The 25,364-nt window shown below is 38.1% G+C and overlaps 2 protein-coding genes across 2 annotated transcripts; both read left to right on the top strand.

The window, feature by feature from the left end:
• Positions 1-888: 888 nt before the first annotated feature.
• LOC122685380 (transmembrane protein 230-like) lies at positions 889-1,647 on the top strand. The gene has a single exon (XM_043890147.1). It carries the CDS (start codon positions 889-891, stop codon positions 1,429-1,431), a length of 543 nt encoding a protein of 180 aa, XP_043746082.1. The 3' UTR covers positions 1,432-1,647.
• A 9,470-nt stretch (positions 1,648-11,117) lies between these two features.
• On the top strand, positions 11,118-24,999 carry RSPH4A (radial spoke head component 4A). The gene is made up of 6 exons (XM_043890146.1): positions 11,118-11,803; positions 15,675-15,909; positions 17,790-18,530; positions 19,780-19,930; positions 21,855-21,972; positions 23,867-24,999. The coding sequence occupies exons 1-6, from the start codon at positions 11,118-11,120 to the stop codon at positions 24,102-24,104; spliced, it is 2,169 nt and encodes a 722-aa protein (XP_043746081.1). The 3' UTR covers positions 24,105-24,999.
• Positions 25,000-25,364: the final 365 nt, after the last annotated feature.

The raw sequence follows: 25,364 nt of genomic DNA, 5'->3' as shown, positions 1-25,364 counted from the left end.
CACTGCTAGGATCTCTGTGGTTAAAAGAATGGGGAAGTCATACTATTACTTCCATAAACAAATTTATACTCTAGTTAGGGTAATGAGGTAATCCCAAATATAAAAGAATATGTTTTAAAAAACAGAATTTTGTGATTGAATTTAGAATGCACATTCCAAATGAGATCAGATGGAATTAAATATGATCATGAATGTAGTAGGTAATAAATTTTAAGATGAATTATAAACTTATAAGACACATAGGTCATTAAGAAGTAGACATAGAACACAGAAAAGGGGAGAAGTCAAACGTTTGGTTAGTAAAGAACCTTGACCAGAGGCTGCAGCTCTGGACCAAGCTCTCTAGATATTCTAGATACTGAGAGAGAACTTAGAGGTTTCCAGTTTGAACTCTCATAAAGTAGGAACCGCCCCTCTTTGCAATCTCCTAAAACATCACACTGCTTCTCATTAAACTCTAACATTCCAAAGAGCTTATCACTCCCACAATCACTGAATCAGTGTTGAGACAATATAACCTATAAGAGAGCTGTTCCCTATAAAATGAGCCAAAATTTAGGAGTGAACTGCCTTGCGGTCTTTGAACATATTTTGCCTTTGATCATCATATCAGGATTTGAGCTTTATTGAGGGCACCTGCTATAAGCAAGTATAAACGGAAATTCTATGAAATTGACTAAATGAAAACGAAGAATGTAATCTAATCTGCTCAATCTAAATAGTTTTAATGGTAAAGGATTTGGGAGTTTACTAGAACTGGCTTAAGAAAATTACAAATACAGCCAATAAACTGATGATTATCAAACCAATGGCAAACTCACACGATAAAAGAGAGATTCCATCAAAAACAGGGCAGTCTCCCAGAAAGGGAAGGCAGATGGAGGAGAGATGCTGGGGCAGCCCACCGCGTGGTCAGGCGGCCGTTGGGTGGACGCCCTGGCCTTGGCGCCTCCGCCCGCTGCGTGGCCACGGGCAAGCTCCGCGCCCACTCGTTGGGTTATCGTGCCCACTCGCATCAACGTGGCTGCTGGCATGCCCAGCGGCAAAGTGAGATACGCAAAGCTCCCCAGTCCCGACGGCGGACATATTAACAGTCAGAAGGAAACTTCACCTGCCAAGGAGAGCTTAAAGCCGAAAAGATGCCCAGGTGTCGGAAGACCTCATGTATTGGAGAAAAGCCGTACTGACATTCCTTTTAAGGCCATCGCCTGCGCCTTCTCACAGTTTTTGGTTGGTGCTTTTCTCATTATTACGGGCTGCCTCCTGCTGGCAGGCTGTATCAGCAAAGTGGGCGCCAATCGAGCCTTCCCAGTCCTGACTGTCGGCATCCTGGTGTTCCTCCCCGGGTTTTACTACCTGATCGTCGCCTACAGAGCCTACCGAGGCTGCCCGGGCTGCTCCTTCCGTGACCTTCCGGACTTTGATTACTAGCCCCCACCCCAGCCAGAGGAGTCACAGGTAGGGGTGAGCAGGGTTGAAAGCATTGGACAGAAGTTGTGGAAATCGATGCTTAAGAATTAAGGAAATCTACCGTTTTGCAAATAAATGTTCCGCACCACTATGGCCAGATTTTAGAAATCCATCCTCCAAATGTTAATTGAGTTTACAGTTAGCCGACTAGGAAGTTAAGAGAGGACGTGTCCTATTTTTATTTTCCTGGCCTTTGCAGAAGCCCATGACAAATTTTTCCACTTGGATGTTAATTGTGTGAGGAAGTGAAAAAGTTACTCTGTGAAAGCAAAATGTTGCCACCGCCACCTATTCAGAGCTGAATGTTTCTTTTAAATAGTCCTCATGGACAATTTTATCTTGTGGCAAATAGAAAAATGCAATATATTATGTTAAATTTATTACATAGTGATTATTACAAGTGATTTATTTGAAAAGTTTCTGTTTTAGCCTTCATATTAATCTCTAACTTTGTATTCTATGAATGATAAACCAAATATCAATTGAGGAAAAATTAAAAGAGCACTACAGCTGTGTTGTATGGAGGCCCTACAAGCTGTAGGGTCACACAGAGCTTGGTTTAAATCCCAGAGGCAAACTTTCCAGCTGTATAAGCTTGGACACATTAATACGCTGAGACACAGTTGGGGGCCTCAATTCCTACAGTTTTGGGTTCTCAGTTCAGTTGAGTTCAGTCGCGCAGTCGTGTCCGACTCTTTGCGACCCCACAAACCACAGCACGCCAGGCCTCCCTGTCCATCACCAACTCCCAGAGTCCACCCAAACCCATATCCATTGAGTCGGTGATGCCATCCAACCATCTCATCCTCTGTCGTCCCCTTCTCCTCCCGCCCTCAATCCCTCCCAGTATCAGGGTCTTTTCAAATGAGTCAGCTCTTCCCATCAGGTGGCCAAAGTATTGGAGTTTCAGCTTCAGCATCAGTCCTTCCAATGAACACCCAGGACTGATCTCCTTTAGGATGGACTGGTTGGATCTCCTTGCAGTCCAAGGGACTCTCAAAAGTCTTCTCCAACACCACAGTTCAAAAGCATCAGTTTTTTGGCGCTCAGCTTTCTTCATAGTCCAACTCTCACATCCATACATGACCACTGGAAAAACCATAGTCTTGACTAGACAGACCTTTGTTGGCAAAGTAATGTCTCTGCTTTTTAATATGCTATCTAGGTTGGTCATAACTTTGCTTCCAAGGAGTAAGTGTTTTTTAATTTCATGACTGCAATCACCATCTGCAATGATTTTGGAGCCCAGAAAAATAAAGTCAGCCACTGTTTCCACTGTTTCCCCATCTATTTGCCATGAAGTGATGGGACAGTATGCCATGATCTTAGTTTTGGGTTCTAGTGGGGGTCAAATAAAAAATTCCATATCAACAACATAACACATATGTGTTTTCAAAAGTGTTAATTTCTCACTGTAAAATAGGGTTCTATAGGAGAATGCACTAAGCCATAAATGAATTACATCTATTCACCTCAAACAGCATAGAAGAGCTGGCCACCAGAGAGAATTAGACTGCTAATCTGCAAAGTTACAAGTTTAAATCCAGACACAGCGTTACTTTTTATTTGCATGAAACTTCTCTTGATTCCTATACAGGAAAATAAGGCAGATCCAGGCTTTGTGGTGCCTAAATTTTATGTAATTTGGATGGGGGGAGGTCTCTTAAGAAATAGAAAGAAATAGAATGCAAATTTGTGAATTCAGAATTAAGCAGAGGGCTTATCAAGGGGCATATACAAGGGTGGGGCCCTGACGCTAAGTCTCGTTAGCTTCCTGATAAATTTGGCTGTTAGAGAAGGTGAAGAAAGGATCTAGAGAAGAGGAAGGAAGATTCCATATTCCTTGAATATGGAATCAAGGCCGTGGCTCCAGATTAAAGGTAATATTGAACAAACTAGTAATATTTTCTAGAGGAAAGTATATCATCCTATAAAAACAAATACCTTTTGAAGTGTTGTAATAAAGAACATAGATTTGTGAAAGATAAGGAAAGGAGTGTATTTTCTGGACAAAGAATACTGTCAATTCATAAAAGAGAAGGAAGATACTCTCAGATGTGTTACTGTTAAATAAACAGGATGTAGTCAAGTTGATCTTCCATGGGTATTATATTATTGTTCATACCTAGACATATACCTAATGAATGTAAAAAACAAAGCTCTAAATATTAGTTTGATATTTATCAAATTGTGCTAAATAAACAGGGATAATATGAAATGTAATTTGTTTGGGCTCTGATAGCATTATCATAATCCACTCTCTTATTAGAAACCACAGAATATACAGAAGAGTATATTGGGAAAGTAACTGGTAAAAAGTTCACCACAGCTTCAATATGAGTAATTAATATTAAAGAACAATAAATCTGTGCAACATTAGCTAAGGAATGCCAACTCATGAAATCAAAGATCCAAATAAAGTCAGTAGTGGTAAACCTTTGTTCAGAGATGAACCTTATCCCAAAGAGCACAGTTAGGCCAGTAAAGACATGCTATGAGAGCATGATCATACGACAGAAGATGATACTAGAAATCCAAACATTGTTTTAACTCCACATTGTATGGATAGTATATATGGTAACTTTATAATTTTAGTTTACCAAGTCACGTATCTAATAACTCTTCTTGAATTATAACTTATATTTATATTCCTTTTCTTTTGTTATACAGAGTTTAGACAAATTTCCTAGAGCAACATCCTTTTGAAATGACTAGATTTCCAAGCAATGCCTGACAGCCATCTGATAACAGTTAATTGGCTCACCAAGCCGAGTCATTGGACACAAGAGATGGTGAGAGAGTGTAAGAAGCAAAACCCATCTCCAGACAGAATATTTCTAACAACATTCTGATAGTAGGAGTTTATCCTTGATTTTGAAACAGAGCACAGTACTTCATTAATTTTTGGAAGAAAGTCTTATTTCTCTGTCCTCCCAAGAGTGTGGGCCACAAACTCATAATTTACTCGGAAGTCTTCTTCCATGGTTTTGAAAGTAGCCTGTTTCACTATGGATTCCACAAGCTCATTCATCAGCTGCTTTTCAAGAAATTTGTAGAACGTGTCGTCTTAAAACCCATACTGAATTGAGAATATCACCTGTCAAAATTTTAAACAGACTAGATGCACCTGCCCAGTAAACTTGGGTCCCGTCATCAAGATTTGTGCGGGAGACCCAAAGACAAACACCTATCCTGTGACAGCTTCAAATATATCATTTAAATGAATGTGGGGAAAAAAACAAGACACTGGTCCTGCTGAACGGGTGCTAGTGGAGCAGTCAAATGAGCTTTTTTCCCATGCCTTCTCCTTCTGCCTTTCCCTCCTTAAAATACTTTAGGAAGGGCTCTATTTGACAAAGTCGTCAAGTTAAAGTATTGGAAAAACAAGAACAGAACAAAACAAAAAAGCAGAAAACAGGAATCATATAGAGCTATACTTGGACAAAGGAAGTGGGAAGTAGAAGAAAATGTTTCCAGCCTTGAGTAGATCTAGCTCACACTCTAAGATCTTTCAAGTCAGTCATCAATGATTGGGAATTCTTGGGGTCCCTCAAGTTAAGAAAATGGTTTGTGCATTTAACAATGAAGTGATATATTCCATTAAAACTGATCAGGATACACATACTTTCTTACACCTTTCCTCTCTTGGGACATGTTTGGGAAAAAATTATTCCTAAAAAATGATAATAAATACTTCTAACAATATTTTCTAGTGATTATTGATATATACACTGTTGCTGCTGCTGCTAAGTCGCTTCAGTCGTGTCTGACTCTGTGCGACCCCATGGACTGCAGCCTACCAGCCTCCTCTGTCCATGGGATTTTCCAGGCAGGAGTACTGGAGTGGGTTGCCATTGCCTTCTCCAGATATATACACTAAAATGTTTTAAAAATAAAAATAATCATATGACTTACTATATTTCAAATAAGAATCAACAAAGATGAGTAGCATGGATTTCAAAGTCTGCCAGCACATTTAGAAAATTTGGGTTCAAAAGTGGGCATGAAAAGTTAGAGCTTTGAAAATGTACCACTGGTTATCAACTGCCTTTGTTTTGATCTGCCATTTGTTCAGTGAAATGCTACTAAAGCAGAGTAGCAGTTTAGAAAAAGTGAGCTTAATTTCTTTACTTGTCACTATGTAACAGGGCAGTACATGGGGAATAAAAACAAGATAGTCTGGACTCTTGGCACTACTGCCAGCCAATAAGGTGCTTTAAAGTCCGGTATTCTTACACAGCTACATTTAGCTTCTAATTTTAAATGGTTCGTTAGATGTTTGTGTGCATTATCCGAGTGCTAAGTTATAAAGAGTATATCACATAGCATGTACATAAGTACAAACTTGTTTTGAATGGCCAAAACAATAGATCATGGTATTTATTTGTATTTGCATCACATTCTCTGTGACATATCAATGTAATTAATATATTGATATTTTAAGATGGTTGCATTGCTGCTTCTCCATATAAAAGTTTAACTGGAAAATGAAGCATTTATAAATACAATTTAATAGAAAATTCTTTGTACAGAATCAGAATATTTCAGGTAAGATATTATTTAACCAACTGACTTGTTCAGTTGCTCAGTGGTATCTGACTCTTTGCGACGTCATGGACTGTTGCACCAGGCTTCCCTGTCCTTCACTATCTCCCGGAGCTTGCCTTATTGAGGTTAATTTATAAATATGAGCACAAGCTATTCATATCTACACAATTCAAATAATTTGTCAGTTAAAATATTGTCCCAGATTTTTCAGACATCTTAAAAATGTGACAATTATGGTAGAAAGTCAATCTTTGTTGTTGTTATTTAGTCACTAAGTCACGTCCGACTCTTTTGAGACTCCATAGACTGTAGCCCATCAGGCTCCTCTCTCCATGGGATTTTTCAGGAAAGAATACTGGAGTGGGTTGCCATTTTCTTCTCTAGGGGATCTTCCAAACCCAGGGATTGAACCCTTGTCTTCTGCATCGGCAGGCAGATTCATCAGGGAAGTCATTATCAATCTTGTTAGCTATCACTTGACCATGTAAATAAAAATTTTAAACGTACATAACTTCTGACCCAGAAATTTCACATTTAGAATTTATCACATATATATAAACACATATACACACATACAATATATACTTTATGATCTGAACTAACATAATTGTGATAAGATGTTTAGTGTTACACTGTTTCAGATATTAAAAATTGAACAACTAAGTCTCCATCAATAGCCATTAGGGTTAAATAAATTATAGAACATATTTAATATCAAATATGTTATACATACATATATGTACAAATTTTAGAATGTGTTGAATAATTATTGAATGTAATAAACAGTTCTAGAATAGTGCCTAACATTATCCCATTTGTTTCTTTACAAAGTACATTCACAAATCCTAGTTTAATAAAAAAGATAAACTAAACAGTGGGAAAATATTTTTTCTAAGTTCATGCATTTTTATCAATTGGCTTAGAAATATACACTATTACAACATTCATATTTGATTAATGAATTCAAAATTGTATATACATAAACTTTTTTACATTATACTGTTTAAATGTTTAATATGAGCACATATTATTTCTGTTTGAGAACTACTTTTAAGTACCCTGAATAATGAAATTTTATCCTATCAAAAATAAACTACATGTACTAGATCTGTAATTTGTGTCATTAAAGCAATCAGGTGAAAGTACTTTAGAGAATGTCTCCAAATACTAAATTCAACATAAGATTTATATCTAACTGTATTAAAAATAATGATGTTAATCATAATAAATACCACTATTTGACCACACATCTTGAAATTCTTACCACAACCCTTTATAGATGTTAGTCCCACATTTTTATGGGTAAAATCTGAGGCAAGAAGTCTTTAAGAAACTTACCTATATTTATCACATAACTAGTAAGTAGAGAGCCAGGACTGGAATTCCCAATTCTATGTGTTTAAGTCCTTGCAAAAAGAAAAAAAGGAATACCAAAGATGGCAGTGGAATCACAACCAAAATCAACAGGTCCATGCCAGAAAATTAAACAGAAAGCTGGACAGCTTCTAAGGTTAGAGGGCTAACAACATCTTCCAAGTAATAGATTTAATTCATCCTGTTTTTACATAAATACTTGATAGACTTTTATCCCGTGAACAAACCCAAATGCCTCTGCCACCCTTCATCTTAAGAATTGCTAGCATTGTCTAAAATGATAGTAATGACATGGTAGAGAAGGACAGTGGGCAGAATGAAAAAGCATATCTTTAAAATGGAAAGAGTTTGCGAGTATATTATATAAACTATATCCCACATTAGCAAGATCTATTTCAGGAGTTATTCATTGTAAAAAGTGTACAGTGGCTCTCAATAAAAAGTTTGAGAGCCAGGAGCCTATTTATATAAGAAATTCCCCCAAAATAACCTAGTATCAAGTTGGATATTCATTGTCTGCAAAAGTGTTTCTTTCAGAGTAATTTGATAATTACAAAAGAATTAGAAGCCTCCCTTCAAGAGTTAAAGAGTAATCTGGCCCTAATTTGAGAGTCTGTAACTCATGGGCATTTCTTCAATCACAGAAAGACATATCACTGTCAGGGAGTAATTGGTTTGTTTCTAAAATCTGAGATAACAGTGAAGTCTGAGTGAGCTAATGTGATAGGCTATTATAAATGTCAGAGGTTATTGAGATGCAATATTAGTCCTTTTTGTCTTTTTTGCATTCTTCCAGTATTTTTATTCTGCAATGAAATTGGCCTACTAAATTGGCAGTTAGTAGAAACAGGAAAGCAAGAGGATGACGATATATCCATTTTTTTGTCTACTTGATACTCATTCTCCGTACCATGGACAAAGAATAATGATACTGAACGAAGTGCAAGTAATTAGGGGTGTTAGATTCCTATATATACCAATGGTTTTGTTTGTACGTTAGGCATGTCGGTTACAATTATAAAAGATTTAACAAAGCCAATTCTATCTAATATACAAGAAACCCACTTTAAATATAAAGACACATATCAGTCAGTTCAGTTGCTCAGTCATGTCCGACTCTTTGCGGCCACGTGGACTGCAGCACACCACGCATCCCTGTCCATCACCAACTCCCAGAGCTTACTCAAACTCATGTCCATCAAATCGGTGATGTCATCCACCCATCTCATCCTGTCGTCCCTTTCTCCTCCTGCCTTCAATCTTTCCCAGCATCGGATTTCCCAGTCTTTTCCAATGAGTAAGTTCTTCAAATCAGGTGTCCAGAGTATTGGAGCTTCAGCATCAGTCCTTCCAATGAATATTCAGGACTGATTTCCTTTAGGATTGACTAATTTCAAACAAAGCTAACTTCAATACCAGGTAACATCAAAATTTGGGGAATGCAGCAAAATCAGTATTTAGAGGAAAATTTATAGAAGTGAACACATATCAGAAAAAAAGTAAGATCTAAGTCATATAAGCTTCAATCATCTAAACTTCCATCTTAGGGAACTAGAAAAAAGGAGCAAATTAAATCCAAAGTAAGCAAAAGAAGAGAAATAATATAAATTAGAGCAGAAATTAATGAAATTGAAAACAGAAAATTAACAAGACCAAAAACTATTTCTATGAAAGGGTCAATCAACCAGCCTCTAGCGAGGTTAAGTAAAAGAAAAAAAGGAGAGAAGCTGCAATTACTAGTTCAAAAATTAAAGACATAGTACCACTAGTGGTCCCATAGACATTAAAAGGATAATAAAAGATTCTACGAAGAAGTCTAGGTTTGTAAGTTTGATAACTTAGGTAAAATGGACCGATCCCTTGAAAAAAGCAGTCTGCCAAAATATACATAGACTCATATATATAGGCAATTTCCTCATATATATGTGTGTGTGCGTGTGAATCAATTGAATCAATAATTAATAATCTCCAATAATTAATAATAATTAATAAATTAATAAATAATTGATAATCTTCAAAAATAGGTCCAGATGGGTTCACAGGTGAATTCTACCAATTCTCTACAATCTCATCTAGAAAATAGAACTAGAGAAGATACTTTCTGATTCATTCTATGAAGCTAGAATTACTCTAATAACAAAACCAGACAGACATTACAAGAAAAGTAAACTACAGACAAACACTTCTTGAGAATACAGATGCAAAAAACTGTTCCGTATCCTTTTCTCCTGGTCTTACCATCCTGCTCTGGCTTGTCAGTCCAAGAAAAGAGCCTCCATCACTTCTTGCCAGCTTCAAGGGTGGAGAGCATAGAACTATGAAGGGGAATAAAATGCTATCCCCCCTTCAATCCTTGTACCAATTACAAAAAAAAAATCTCCAATTTATAATTCTAGTTTTTCATTTTGTTTTTTGAATCTATTCTAAGAGATCTGTCTGAGGCCTCTGACTTCAAGGAGTCCCTGAACCAGAAGAAATTACATACAACATTCCGTGTGTGCATGCCGATGTACATTTTGGGAGGGGTAAAGATCCACAGCTTTGAACAAAGTTCTGTGCATTTTAACCTCCACTAAACTCGGGGTGCGTGGTGGTAAATATGATGCTCTTTCATGAAGTTAGAATTTATGACCAACAAATTGTTAATTAGAAGCTATATCAAGGATCAAGTGGCTTGTTTTAAAAAGAGAGATACAGAACAAATTAACATGAAAGACTTTAATTGATTTACAGTTTTTAGTCAAGGCCAGATATGTATGATTCCATCCTCTATACATTCTTTTGGTTGGAGATGGAATAATATGAATTAATAGTCATAATCATGACCTTAGATACTGCAAAATTATGAAATCACAGGTGTATTATCAAAGAAAGATTACATTATACTAATATAGCTTTAGGGTTAATTTGAATTTCAGTTATTAGAAAACAGGTAACCCATGAATTATCTATTTCCATAGGGTAACCTTCTCATTGCCTTCTCCTTGAAGGTAATTTTCTGCCTACTTATCTGGCAGATTCCACAGGAGGGAGAAGAGGAAACTCAGGACTCCCTTGTTTATTGTCTAAAAGTCGCTGGTTTGGTTGGCACAGACGAGACACCTTTGATTTCTGAGTTTTGGACTCTGATGTTCTGCACACTGGAGACTCCTTGTCACCTGAACCTCCAGTTTTCCAAGATCTTCACCTCGCCCTCACCCTCAATCTCTTCTCCGTTACACACACACACACACACACACACACACACACACACACACACACACACACACTCTCAAACACACACAAGCTCTGTAAATGCATTCTCCCCCTCCCCCATTAACACAAGACTCACTCCTCAACGCGCAACCTGCATCAAGATATTAGTCTCAGACCCTGAAAGTTCTCCCGGGGCTCCTCCTCTGCGTCGGCCCAGTTCTCAGGTTTCCAGGCGGGCCTGATGGACGGCAGATTAGATTGGCTGAGCTATTAGAGGAGCAGAGGCTCCGCCAAATCACAAATCCAGGATTCTCATCTTTCTCGGTCTCCTCCTGGCAACAGGCGCTTGTTGTTTCTCTTAGGGGGAACCCAGCCTGGGGTTGCTATGGAGACCTGACGCTGCGACTTGCAGAGCTGCTAGAACCCAGATATCGCCTTGCAAACCTAAGCAAAGCCAGTGCCCTGCGCTGCTACCTTCCATATCTGCACGCCCTTTTCATCCAAAACTTTTTTTTCTCTTGACTCCTTCCATGGAAGACTGCATCCCCGTCAACCAAAAAATAGAACACCAAGAACTTGGGGAAACAGGGCGGCCGTGGGAAGAAACGGTAACTACTTCCCAAGATCCTGAGCTTGGGCTATCCGAGGCCCTAGAGTTGGAGCAGAGGCCAGAAACTGGACTCCAGCCCAGGAGCAGCCCTCCTAGGACGCCCGGCTCTGGAGCCAGAACGCCGGATCGACCTGTGGATGACCTCGTAGGACAATGCTCATCGTTTCCACCTTCCTCATCTCAGGAGCTCCCTTCCACTCTTTCTCCCCTGGCTCTGGCCAGGCAGGACTTTATGGCACCATCGCAGTCAGACAAGACCACTAGTGTTATTTCTGAAGCTGAGACACCTCATGTTGGCCATTTGGAACAATTATCTGATAAAGGCGGATCAACTCCTCATCAAATATGTCAATCAGAGGGAAACACCTTTCATCAACCTCAGCAAACCAAATATCCGCTGCATGAACTGAGGGATGTGAGCCACCACACCTCTAAACAGAAAGAGCTGAGATTTGACATTTTTCAAGAAGATGACTCAAACAATAACTATCATCTGGATCAGCCTGAGTCTGGGGCTTCTGAAGTGGCCCCCAGCATGCTTGAGATTGCCATTCAGAATGCTAAGGCTTACCTACTGAAGACCAGTAGCAAGTCGGGCTTAAATCTGTAAGTCTTGGAGGAAAAGAGAGAGGAAAATGTGGCAAAGGGAGGGGGTATGATTATCTCTGTGTGAGGATGTGCTTCTGTGGGTGAAGGAAAGTATATCTGAAAAGTCTGGATTAGTGAGAGAGTGATTTCATAACTCTTTGAATTGTAGGACTCAAGACAGGTCACTGGTGGAGTTTCTTTTAGCTTCTTTAAAGATCCTAGATACACAGAAATAAAATCTAGGAATTATGGAATCTGGGGTTTGAAAGAAACCATAAAGTATCTCTCCAGGATGCTTGTTAAAAAGGACTGTCTACCAAAATCTAAGCATTCTCAATGCTTGTATGGCGTGGTTTCAAGTCCCTACCCAGGCCAGTGCTGGAGTGATAAACTGCCTGCTTTACCTGGGACTGTCCCGACTAGGCATGGCATCCCGAGGAACTTCTCAGTCCAAGGCAAATCAGGAGAATTCCTTGCTATACAGGCCACCCCAAGTACATGCCATTTTATCCAGATCTCTTTTAAAATGTGGTAACCAATGACCCAGGAATTTTCTGACCATCCTATTATAGCTAAGATTCAGGTCTCATCATTGAGTCTAGATTTCTAGAGGTTCTTGCTTCCAGGGTTACATAATCATAGGGTAAACGAAATTATAGGGCTAGAAGGGACTTGAGAAAACATCTAATATAATCCGCTTGTTTGTTAAATGAAGGGACTAAGTCATGGAAAAATTAATTTGCGCAACATTTCTCTGGCTACAACACTGTCTGACTCTTAGCTTTCCTCCATCGCTATGCTCCAACCACATGGCCTCGTCAGTTCGAGTGTTGCTCCCTCGGCCCAGACGGCTTCTTCCCTAAGTCCTCCTTAGTCTTTGCTGGCTGTCTTCACATCTTTTAGGAATCGGCTTCCATAGAACTCTATTATAACTGACTGCTCTTTCCTTCATAGTACTTAAGGTCATTTATAATTGTATAGAGACTTACAGACATGTTTAATGTCTGACTCTCCCTCTAAAGTGCAGGTCCCCAGAGTACAGGGACCGTTTGAGTGTTGAATACCACTATATATTTAATGCCTAGCACAGTGCTATCAGCTATTTACTGAATAAAGAATTAATTAATTAATGGCAGTACAGGAGACACAGTCTAGACCTTTTGAATCTAGTTAATCCTCAACATGGGGGCTTCTTTGGTGATTCAGCGGTAAACGACTCATCTGCCAATGCCAGAAATGCAGGTTCAATTCCTCAGTTGGGATCCCCTGGAGGTGCCCTGGAGAAGGAAATGACAATCCACTCCAGTATTCTTGTCTGGTAAATCCCATGGACAGAAGGAGCCTGGCGGGCTACAGACCATGGGGCAGCAACAGAGTTGAACACAACTTAGTGACTGAACATGACAACAATCCTCAAAACAATTTGCTGAGATGTCTTCTGATTAGTCAGCAAACATTAAATGAATGCCATTCAATATATGTATGTGGCAAAGCTATTACTTGGCTTTTAAAAATATGAAGTATAATCTTAAAGTCTGAAGAATAAGATATCAATTAATATTTAATGTGAGAGGTCTTCACAGAACCCAAATTAAATATTATTTATAAAAACTGTTTCTAACTACAATTTACTTAAACTTCAGGGATGTGATTTGCTGGATTCTACTTGAATTGCTGATATAAACTTCTTGTCACAATTCCCTCGGTAAATAATAAGCAAGAATTTACAAACTTTGATAAAATGTCAAAAAAGCTCATTATAAATATGTGAAAGTTCACAATTTAAAACTGAATACAAAACATAAAATGGGAAAATTTCTTTTACTGAATTATTTTATAACCGACATTACTTAAATAGCCAAATTTAATTTAGTGTCCAAATGCTAAGTCTCTGAGGTAATAAATGAATACCATCCATCAGTTCAGTCACTCAGTTGTGTCTGACTCTTTGCGACCCCATGAACCGCAGCACTCCAGGCCTCCCTGTCCATCACCAACTCCTTGAGCCCACCCAAACCCATGTCCATTGAGTCAGTGATGCCAACCAACCATCTCATCCTCTGTCATCCCCTTCTCCTCCTGCCCTCAACCTTTTCCAGCATCAGGCTCTTTTCAAATGAGTCAGCTCTTCATATCAGCTGGCCAAAGTATTGGAGTTTCAGCTTCAACATCAGTCCTTCCAACGAATACCCAGGACTGAATACCATCCATAATATTCACTATTACTTTCTAAGTGCTTTATAGACTGTAGTTAAAAATGGCTCATTAAAGATGAACTAAACTCCATATCTTATACACAGCTCTTATTTGACAACCTTGAAAGCTATTTTTTTAATTGCCGTTAAAACAATTTTGACTAAAATACAAAATTGGTTTTCATATTGTTGAATAAAAAGCCTCCAAAAAAAAGACTGCTTTCTTCTTTTCTGTCAGTCATAACATTTCTGTTCATTTATATAAAAATAGCAATTTTTGGAGAATAAGATATTCTTCATATATAATATTTGCAAACTGTCCTTCACATTGGTTGTGCATATAATTTACCTATTTTTCTTTGATGTTCTTAAGATCCATTAGATAAATACAGATATTAAAGAAAGAATTAAATAACTAGGGCAGGTTAAAGATAGTAGGGATTTATTGAACATCCATTTTGTTTCACTATAATAAAGAGATATATTAAAACAATAAACAAAAACCTAATTTCAGCCCTGGAAGAACCTACTGCAGTTGCTGAATGAGAAATATATAATGTACACAATTACACCACAGTGTTTCAGTGATTTTAGAAAGGCCCAGTCCACACTGAGGAAGAAGAGTTTCAGGGATAATCTGAGTGGTAAGACTTTGAGGATTAAGTGTATTTTAAATCATTTCTTGAAAAATATGTATAGGGCACAGCAAGCAAAGGATCTCAAGTCAGACAGCAACAAGATGAAAGGGCTATTTGGTAGATTTACCTTGCTAGGCAGCCATTCTAACTGAACTAATTATTAGAAATGAAAGAAGAGATACAGTGCTTATCCACCAGAGAGGTAATTTATGCAAGTCCTCACACTGGACAGAGGAATTTCTATCTCACCTGAGAGAAGTTTGACAGGCATTTTGGGTTCTTCAGTAGTAAATTTCACATTGTAAAACTGGTATCTTAAAAAGCACCTCCTAGCAGTTCTGTGTAAAATGTAATGAATTAATGAGAGATTAGAGATTAATTATGAATCAATAGAGAGGTTAGAGGCAGCTTCACTAACTCAGTTATGAAACAAAAAGTTACAGTAGTGGTTTTAACAGAAAAGGACAAAAATATTAGAGTGCATCACATTTTAATAAACGTGAGTAACATCAGATGACATTTTTCTCTCTGTTTGTGTGTGGGGGGTGGGTTGGGGTTGCAATATGAAATGTATTTCTTGTAGGTCTAAAAACAATGAAGTATATAACTGGCTTAGGAAATGTGTAAAAAGAGAACTGATCTTAAGAGAGTCAGCAGGATTTAAAAATTAATTGGATTTAATGAGGGGTAGGAAAGGGGGATGGAAAAGAAGTTATGTTAAAAGAATGAAAAATAAGCTTAGTCACTTTTAAATATAAAACTGGGAGATTTTGATCTGAAATAAAAAGTGAAAAATGTAGCTGATGTAGAACATGTATCTTGCTGTAATGTGTTTTTCTTTAATAAGTTAAATATTCATATCATATTGAAGGAATTTCTTAAAAAGTTCTAGGATAAGTTATTCTTGGCAGTGGTAAAAGTTACTGAGTTTTTCCACTAAAAATCTCTCAAGTCTTCAGGTTGTTGAAGTTTCCTAAAAACCCATTGAATATGTATGAAATGTTTCTTCAAATGCTTTAGACAGGGATATTATCTGGAATTTTCTCTTTTGGGTAGATATGATCATCTTTCTGAAATGCTGACCAAGGTCTTAGATGAGCGTCCTGAAAATGCTGTGGACATCATTGAAAATATTAGCCAAGATGTCAAGATGGAACATTTTAGTAAAAAATTAGATACACTCCAAAATGAGAATGAGATGCTTGCAACCTATGAAATAGCAGAGAAGCAGAAAACTCTTTTTCTTCAGGGAAATTTAGAAGGAGCTGACCAAGAGCTGGAAGATGAAATAGTAAGTCACTCTTGTAAATTTGAATAGGTCAATCTTATGGGTTTTTTGAGGTGAATGGGGTGTGGTTTTAAATTCATACCCACTGCCTTTTTATAGTTTATTAAATAGTATTTGCAACCTCATTTCACACCACTCATTTCCTTGGTTAAAGTTTCTTATGTTTTCACATTGTGTTTTAGTATTTCACAGATTTAGCTATTTTATGTTTGTGGGGCTAAACCCCTTGGTATCAGCGGAAATGGTTCCTTCATCTTTTATATTTTCCAAAATGCCTGAGACAGCCTGAGTGCATAGCTGTTTCTTATTGAGTATTTGTTGAATGAATGAATAAATGGCACATAAAATTTGGCTTTCAATCAAGATGCATATTTTCCCCTTTAATTTACTGGAAAAATTAAAAGAGCTTCTAATGTCATTTGCATTTTCCTCCAAGGCTACTTCTTCATATTGCACCTTAACGGTATGTATATTATGTCAATCAGACACAATAGGAGAGAAATAAAATATTTCTTTTAATCCCCAAAGATAAATTGTTGAAAATATTTACAGAGAAAGTTGGTGACAGAGATTAAAAGCTATCATTCAAGAATAAAATCAGCTCTATTACAGAAATTTTACCTTCAAATACTTCAAATCAGTATCCGCTTTGCTTCCTAAAAGTCTGCATATTTGCAATTTATTCTACTGAGTAATTTATACTGTACATCTACTGAGCTTCTATGTTCCATTACTGTTAGGCTATTTAAAACCATCTACATACTTGCAAATTTGATGTTTGGAGTAAGATATGTTCAAAATAGGACACAGAGTTCAGTCAAGGATAGATAGGAGGGGTAGAGATATACAAGGTGGAACTAATGGTAAAGAACCCGCCTGCTAGTGCAGGAGACCTAAGAGACGCGAGTTAGATATCTGGGTCGGGAAGATCCCCTAGAGGAGGGCATGGCAACCCACTCCAATATTCTTGCCTGGAGAATCCCATGGACAGAGGAGCCTGGAGGACTGCAGTCCACAGGGTCGCAAAGAGTTGGACATGATGAAGAAACTTAGTAAACACATACACAAACCCTCTAAAGCTCTGTAGCCTTCATAAGGAGACACAAATTGCATAGTGAGATATAGACTAGTCAGAAGGGACAAGTGATAGGTGTCAAGGACTTGACATTAGCTGATCTTTTCTAAAAATATCTTACTCCAAACACTTGGCTATGTAGCTGTATATAGTATTGACAAGACTGGGGACAAACAGCATGTGGGGATCAAATATTTGTTATTTTTGCTTTTATTTCTTTTGCCTTGGGAGACTGATCTGAGAAAATATTGCTATGATTTATGTCCAAGAATGTTTTGCCTATGTTTTGTTCTAGGAGTTTTATGGTGTCATGACTCATATGTAGGTTGTTAAGCCATTTTGAGTTTATTTCTGTAGATGGTGTGAGGGAATGTTCTAATTTCACTTATTTGTATGTAGCTGTCCAGCTTTACCAAAACCACTTGCTGAAGAGATTGTCCTTTCTCCACTGTATACTGTTCTTGCCTCCTTTGTTGTAGATTAATTGACCACAGGTACACAGGTTTATTTTTAGGCGCTCTATTCTGTTTCATTGATCTATATGTCTCTTTTTGTGCCAATACCATGCTGTTTTGATTATAGTAGCATTTGTAGTATTGTCTGAAGTCTGGGAGGGTTATACCTCCAGCTTCTTTTCCCCTCAGGATTGCTTTGTCTATTCTGGGTCTTTTGTAGCTCCAAATAAATTTTAGTATTAATTGTTCTAGTACTATGAAAAAGGTCATTTTTATAGGGATTGCATTAAGTCTTCGGGTTGTAAGCAGTTCTCTTATGGATAAAATATTAATCACAGTGCTTGTATTCCCAGGCAGAACACGCTCTTCCAAACATAATGGAATCAGCTTTTTATTTTGAACAAGCTGGAGTTGGTTTGGGCACAGATGAGACTTACCGCATATTTCTTGCCCTCAAGCAGCTTACTGACACCCACCCAATCCAAAAATGTCGTTTCTGGGGCAAGATCTTAGGTCTGGAAATGAATTATATTGTAGCTGAAGTGGAATTCCGTGAGGGAGAAGATGAAGAGGAGGTGGAAGAGGAAGACGTACCTGAAGAGAGGGACAATGGAGATAGTGAAGCTTATGAAGACGATGAAGATGAATTACCAAGGCCCTTTTACAGGGCCCCACAGGCCATTCCAAAAGAAGAAAGCAGAACAGGTGCCAACAAATATGTCTATTTTGTTTGCAATGAACCAGGAAGACCATGGGTGAAGTTACCAGCAGTGACACCTGCACAAATCGTTATTGCAAGAAAAATCAAGAAGTTTTTCACTGGGCAATTAGATACCCCCATTATAAGCTACCCACCCTTCCCAGGAAATGAGAGTAATTACTTACGAGCACAAATTGCCAGAATTTCAGCAGGGACCCATGTCAGCCCTCTAGGATTCTATCATTTTGGTGAAGAAGAAGGAGAAGAGGAAGAAGAAATAGAAAGTGGGAGAGATAGCTTTGAAGAAAACCCTGATTTTGAAGGCATCCAAGTGATTGATCTAGTGGAATCCCTATCCAATTGGGTTCATCATGTACAACATATCCTCCCTCAGGTAGGAGTTTTGCAATTCTCAGCCTATCAGCTAGTCAATAAATATTTGTTAAATTCTGTCTATAATGCACACAGTATATTCAAGACAAAGGCCTTCAGACTGTAGACAAAGACAGAGATAATTAAAAAAATCTAAACCCAAAGTGGTATATAATTGTCAAGTCGTTTAGACCCAGGATCTTCAAACAGATTTTATTTCCAAATGGAAGTAAAATGGGCTTTATTTCATTTGAGCTTCCCTCGTGGGTCAGATGGTAAAGAATCTGCCCGCAATGTTGGAGACCAGGATTTGATCCCTGAGTTGGGAAGATCCCCTGGAGGAGGGAATGGCAACCCACTCCAATGTTCTTGCCTGGAGAATCCCCATGGACAGAGGAGCCTGGTGGGCTACAGTCCAGGGGGTTGCTAAAAGTCAGACACAACTGAGCAACTAAACACACACATGGAGTATTTGGCAAGTTATGGAAGAATTTAGGTTTAAATGTGTTGTGAAATTATTTTTACATGTTAAATATAAATGGGTACATTAATTTTGGGAAGAGTTCTTTTATTCTATTTTTATTAGCCAAGGAACTTTTTTTGCATGAACAATAAAAGATTTTAACAAAAACAAGTGTCATAGAGTAGTTACATAGAATCTATTCTGCCAGTTTTTAATAGCACTTTATATATAGTAGCTCATTTAAAACTCACACCTGTATAAAAGACTAATATCCTTATGGTACAGATGAGGAAATTAAGGCAGAAAGTTTAGGAAATGTCACAAGGGAAACATATCCAATAAGTTTCGGATGTGAATGAGCAGAATGGATCCAGAGTCCACACTCTTAAACAGTCCATTAAACGGTCTCATTGGCAGGTAGAATATCTTCACTATACTTTGATGTAGATAAGAGATATTCTTAAATGAGTTAATTAAATGAGAAATTATAACCTCAAAACTTCATACCTAATCTTATTATCACATTGTTGCTATTAATAATAATAACTTACTGTCATATAAATTAGTAAAATGCATTATTACCTTTTCACTAAGGTTTGAATAATTTTAATATATAAATACCCTGTAACAATATTTTGCTTGAAATAACATAGATCAAGATAGCATTTGGTAAATATATGTTGAATGAATGAATGGTCAATATGCCACACAGTGGAACACCATGCAGATACTTACTTCAATCCAAAGGAATATTCTGGCATTTTAAGGTCCTCATTAGATCACTAGATCTTGCAGTATTTTTACCCAGGGGCGCTGTAATTGGTTCAACCCCATACAAAAAAGTGAGGAGGAAGAGGAGGAAGAAGATGAAGAAAAAGAAGAAGAAAAAGGAGAAGAGCCTGACGACCTAGAGCAGGAAGTGGGACCTCCACTCTTGACACCAATCTCTGAAGATTTAGGTAATTTTACATATCCTACATATGTATTTGTGTCCATATATGTATATATATGTGTGTGTGTGCATGTATACAGGCATACATAAATATGTACACATGTATATACGAGCATGAAAGTGAAAGTGAAGTCGCTCAGTCGTGTCTGACTCTTTGCGACCCCATGGACTGTAGTCTACCAGGCTCCTCTGTCCATGGGATTTTCCAGGCAAGAGTACTGGAGTGGATTGCCATTTCCTTCTCCAGGGGATCTTCCCGACCCAGGGATCAAACCCTGGTCTCCCCCATTGCATGCAGACGCTTTACCCTCTGAGCCACCAGGGAAGCCCGTATAGGAACATACCTTGGAGATACTGTAAGACAGATTCCAGGCCACTGCAGAAAATGTGAATATTACAGTAAAATGAGTCAATTTTTTGGTTTCCCAGTGCACATAAAAATTATGTTTACACTCTACTGCAGTCTATTAAGTGTACAATAACATAATATCTAAAAAATGTACATGCCTTAATTAGAAAATACTATATTGTGGGGGGGTGAGAGAATTGGGTGAGGGAGATTAGGAGAGACAGATTTCCAGTTACAAGATAAATCACTCATGGCTATGAAATGTAGAGTGTGGGGAATATAGTCCAAATAACATAAGATCTTGGCATGGTGACATGCTGCATGCTAAGTTGCTCAGTTGTGTCCGACTCTTTGTGACCCCTTGGACTGCTGCCCACCAGGCTTCTCTTACCATGAGGATTCTCCCGGGAGGAATTACTGGAGTGGGTAGCCATGCCCTCCTCCAGAGGATCTTCCTGACCCAGGCATCAAACCGGGGTCTCCTATACTGCAGGCGGATTCCTTACTGACTGAGCTATGAGGGAAACCCATATATTAATATATACACAGGTATTTCTTGCTTTTCAAAAAATCACTTTACAGCACTTTGCTTTTATGAGAGAACTACATCAGTACCAATTTTCACTGATATAAATTTTTTTTAAAGGCAAAACAAAAATAATATTCAGCATTTTTGCTGTGAGTAGTTATAGGGCCCCACACAATTCAGGCTGCCAGAGCGGCACCTCCAAGTTCCTTCCCCAGGAACTACACTCAGCATCAAGTTGTCATAGCTTTGAATTGTGTTTGGAGCTTCTGTGCTTTATCTCAGTTTATCTTGGCAATCTATTAGCAAGATGTGTCCTAAGGTAATTGCTTCTTTGCTCTATGTCATTTCGGCTTACAAAAGGTTTCATAGGAGCGCTCTACTTTTGGATAGTGGGGGAAACCTTTACACACACACACACACACACACACACACTGTAGTTAATGGTGGGAGTAAAGAGTGTAATGTGACCAGCCCCACAGAGAACTTTCTAGGACAGAGGTTGCAGGAGTGTATTGCAGAGGGGAAACATAAGTTGGCTCTCTTACTAGAAATGCTGACAGTTATCTTTTTTTTTTTAATCATACTTGTTCTGCATTCTACAGATCGTAAACACATGACATAGAGTAAAGTATCATGGAGTACTATTTTTTTTTTCCAATATACTATTGTTCTCCTATTCTTTTCTTCCTATTCAGTTTTGGAGTGTTCACGCTCCAAACCCTAGCTCTCTTTCACAATAATGATTTGGTCATCACATATTTTTCCCCCTACCACACAGGCCTCCTCTCCATTGGTAAAACTTATTTTCTCTGTTGTTCAAATGTACACACATATATAAACACAAATATATATAAACACACATTTTTTTTCAAATTTCATTGTTCCACGATGTTCATATAATACCCTCCTGATCCTATGTTAAACAGATGTTTTAACTTTTCTATGTCAAGTGTGTGTGTGTTTTAAGGTTTATAAATATAGCTTTTCTGTTACACAGTATATGCTTGTCTATTTAGGAGTTAAATCTATTTTGAATTTCTCTTTGGTTTACAGAGATCCAGAATACATCGCCTTGGACAACACGGTTATCCTCAAATCTCATTCCTCAATATGCGATTGCAGTCCTTAGATCCAACCTTTGGCCTGGAGCATATGCCTTTTCCAATGGCAAGTAAGTATGTGCCCACTTGTAAGGCTGTTATTTTGATGATTTAACTTCTGGAAATTATAAGTTATCACTGGAATGTTAACTTACTACTGTTTTAACTCTTCTTTGGCATGCCAAGTCTGTAATGGCATAAGATGAATTCAAACAACATCCATCTTATACAACAAAGCATCAAATTCAGAACATTAGAGTAATTCAGACTTCTGCGTTTTCATCTGAATTATCCAATTAATGGAGCTAAAATGTTTTTTATTCTACGGTTATTTGAGTAATTGATAATCATTTCATGGAGGTAATTCTAAGCAGTGTTAAATTGAGTCATCATTTTTGTTAGATATCTTGAGAAAAGATAATTTAAAATATGTATGATTTAGGCTATCACTTTCAAGAGAATTAGAATAAGAGGATAGTCAATGTCCTTTTGTCACCCAGAGCATATATTTCCTTTTGTCTTATGCTTCCATTTCTTACTTAGTAACCTAAGGTCAGAAGCTTGGCTGAGCTGGAGAACTAAGTGGTCCAATGTCAGAGTAGCCATGAGATCAACAAGCCAAAAATGAAAGTGTTTTCAAGCCTTTAATCACTTACTGTGATAGCATAAGCAAGTTGAAGCACTGATTCTACTTGCTGTCCACCACCTCATTCCATTTGCCCACATGGAATGCCACACTGGTGGAAAGTCAGATGGGTCAGCACAGTTGTGAGGTCATCCCACTGACAAGGAAGTCCTCAACATAAGGCTCTTGCAGTTGTATGGACCTGTGACCAGAGGAAGGTGGGGAGGGCTAGAAAAAAGGACTGGGTACTGGGGCTTCCCTGGTGGTTCAGTGGTTAAGACTCTGAGCTTCCACTCCAGGGGATGCAGATTCAATCGCTGGTCGAGGAACTAAGATCCCACATGCCATAATGCCAAAAATCAAAAACAAAACAAAAAAGCTACTAGGTACTGAGGCAGAGTAGGGGAAAGCATCTATAAGGTCTCCTCTTTTCTTACTCAACCCCCATTAGGAAGCCTTGGCAGAGGGGCCTGAAGACTTCTGCTAAAGGCCCCAGATGAAGAGGCTTGGGAATAAAGGCACCTGGGCCAGAAACACAATTCTATCAAGAGCATGACAGGCCAGAGGGGCCAGAGTCCTTGCCCACAACTCCTTTGAGATTGCAGTGCCCCGGGTGTGCACCAAGTCTGGTGTGGAGAGAGCAGTTTTCTCCATGAGGTCTACCAGGGGAAGCTTTTGTGATTGCCCAAGGTTGGACCTGAAAAATCACACATAGGTTTCTAACCACAAGCCCAACTCCTCATGCAGCCGTTTGCTAGATTGGCAACTTCTTAATTGTTCCTAACTCTAAGGAATGTATGCAAATTTTAACTTTGTTGTTTTGTTTTTCTGAAAATAATTAGAAGATCAAAGGCTGTGGTCCAGGTGTAGGGTACATTTTGACAGGGTCTGGCTCTATGTTTTCTTAACCAGCTTGAGCAGTTTGGATCATAGTAACCCCCTGTGGGCTTCCCAGGTTGTGCGTGGTAAAGAATCTACCTGCCAATGCAGGAGATGTGAGAGATGTGGGTTCAATCCCTGGGTCGGGAAGATCCGCTGGAAGAGGTAATGGCAACCAGCTCCAGTATTCTTGCCTGGGAAATCCCATGGACAGAAAGGAACCAGGCGGGCTACAGTACACGGGGTCACAAAGAGTCAGACACAACTGAGCACAAACACACACAACTCCCTGTGGTAGAAGAATCGTGTAGGGATATTTCATCTCTAGTGCATTTTAAATATACTGTACTGTTTTAACATTATGGGACTATGATACTCTTAAGTACTTTATTCCTACCAAAAAGGATAAGTTTTTCTTACTGAAAAATTATATGATCTACATTTTTTTTTTTAACTTACAGAAAGTTTGAAAATCTCTACATAGGCTGGGGTCATAAATATAGTCCAGACAGCTATACACCTCCAGTTCCACCACCCGTTTATCAAGAGTACCCCAGTGGACCAGAAATTACAGAAATGGATGACCCTACTGTGGAAGAGGAGCAGGCTTTCAGGGCTGCACAAGAAGCAGCAGCAGATTCAACAGAGGAGAATGAAGAAACTGAGGAAGAGGAAGATGACGAAGATGATTATGACTAATACAAGTAGAATTAGCCCAGTCTTATGAGACTGATACACACATACTCCTTATTTGGGACTGATTTATATATATAAATTACAACTATTCATGTGTAAAATATCATTCCCTGAAAATAAAAATTTGGAATTTCACATTTGGGACTATTAATATGTACTTTTAGAAAGATGCTCAACAGATTTTTCAGAGGCTAAATGACATTTTCTTAATTACTGTTCTGATGGCTTCAGCTAACCGAATTATGTACTTCTGTATTTTTTAAGCCTCAGGTTGAATTTCTAATGGGCAAACATGGTAATATATACCACACAAAAGCTACTTGGGGGGCTTAAATATTTTTTGAGTGTCAAGGAATACTGAGACCAAAAATATTGATAACCAAATTAGAGCATGTGTTCTTCAGCAATTTGTGATACTGTTGCAAATACTGTATGTATATACATCTATCTGTATATACATATATATTCCCCCCAACCCTCTATGTGGAGAGGGTATACAATTCCATTACCTGCTCCAAGACTGTAGGAACATTCAAATTTTTTAGCTTTTACCTGTTACTTCTTAAAGAAATTTCTCAATGTAACTCTTCTTTCATCCTATAGAAATTGGTTTTTATCTGATTTGGGGGAAAACTATTTGCAGAGATGGCTAGCTGGGACCTCCAAAGACTTCAGACTGATATTTTCTATCACTGCTTTTCTAAACTAGTTATTTTTATTCACTAAAAAAGTATTTTTAAATCCTATATCCCTGGCACTCCAAGGTTACTGTTAAAAACTAGGCATTGCTTCAGAAATCTTAGGAGCTTACATTCAAGGAGGGAAATATTTTGTGATACAAATATTATGCCATAGTATAGTGTTTGTCAAGCCCTGTGGTGAAGAACCAGTTAAAAAATAAAAATAAAAAACCTTTCTACTCCATGGTTATTATCTGTGTAAAATAAAAGTATCAGTAATTGTAGTTTCTGTAATTTTCTTGTCATAGACTGGCAATTTGCAGATCAGTGATCTTACCTTCGAGCAACATTGCTTATCAAACCCTTAGAAGGTGTATTTAATCCAAACTTGAGCAGTTCAGGAAGCCCTTCTAAGAGGAAGCCCTTCTAAGAGGAGAACTAAGGGGGAAAGAGTCCTAGGCAGCACCAGTTGTATTTTGGCAAAGGACTCTAGGCTGAAAGGAGTGAAACTTTGAGCATGGTGAGAGATGAAACTGAAGAGGTAAGCAGAGCCCAGATTGTGTAGGACGTTTGGATTTTAACC

This window comes from Cervus elaphus, chromosome 28 (assembly GCF_910594005.1).
Source record: "Cervus elaphus chromosome 28, mCerEla1.1, whole genome shotgun sequence".
NCBI classification, from domain to species: Eukaryota; Metazoa; Chordata; class Mammalia; order Artiodactyla; family Cervidae; genus Cervus; species Cervus elaphus.
Note: the sequence above shows the minus strand (reverse complement) of the source record. Positions and strands in the feature narration are given on the sequence as shown.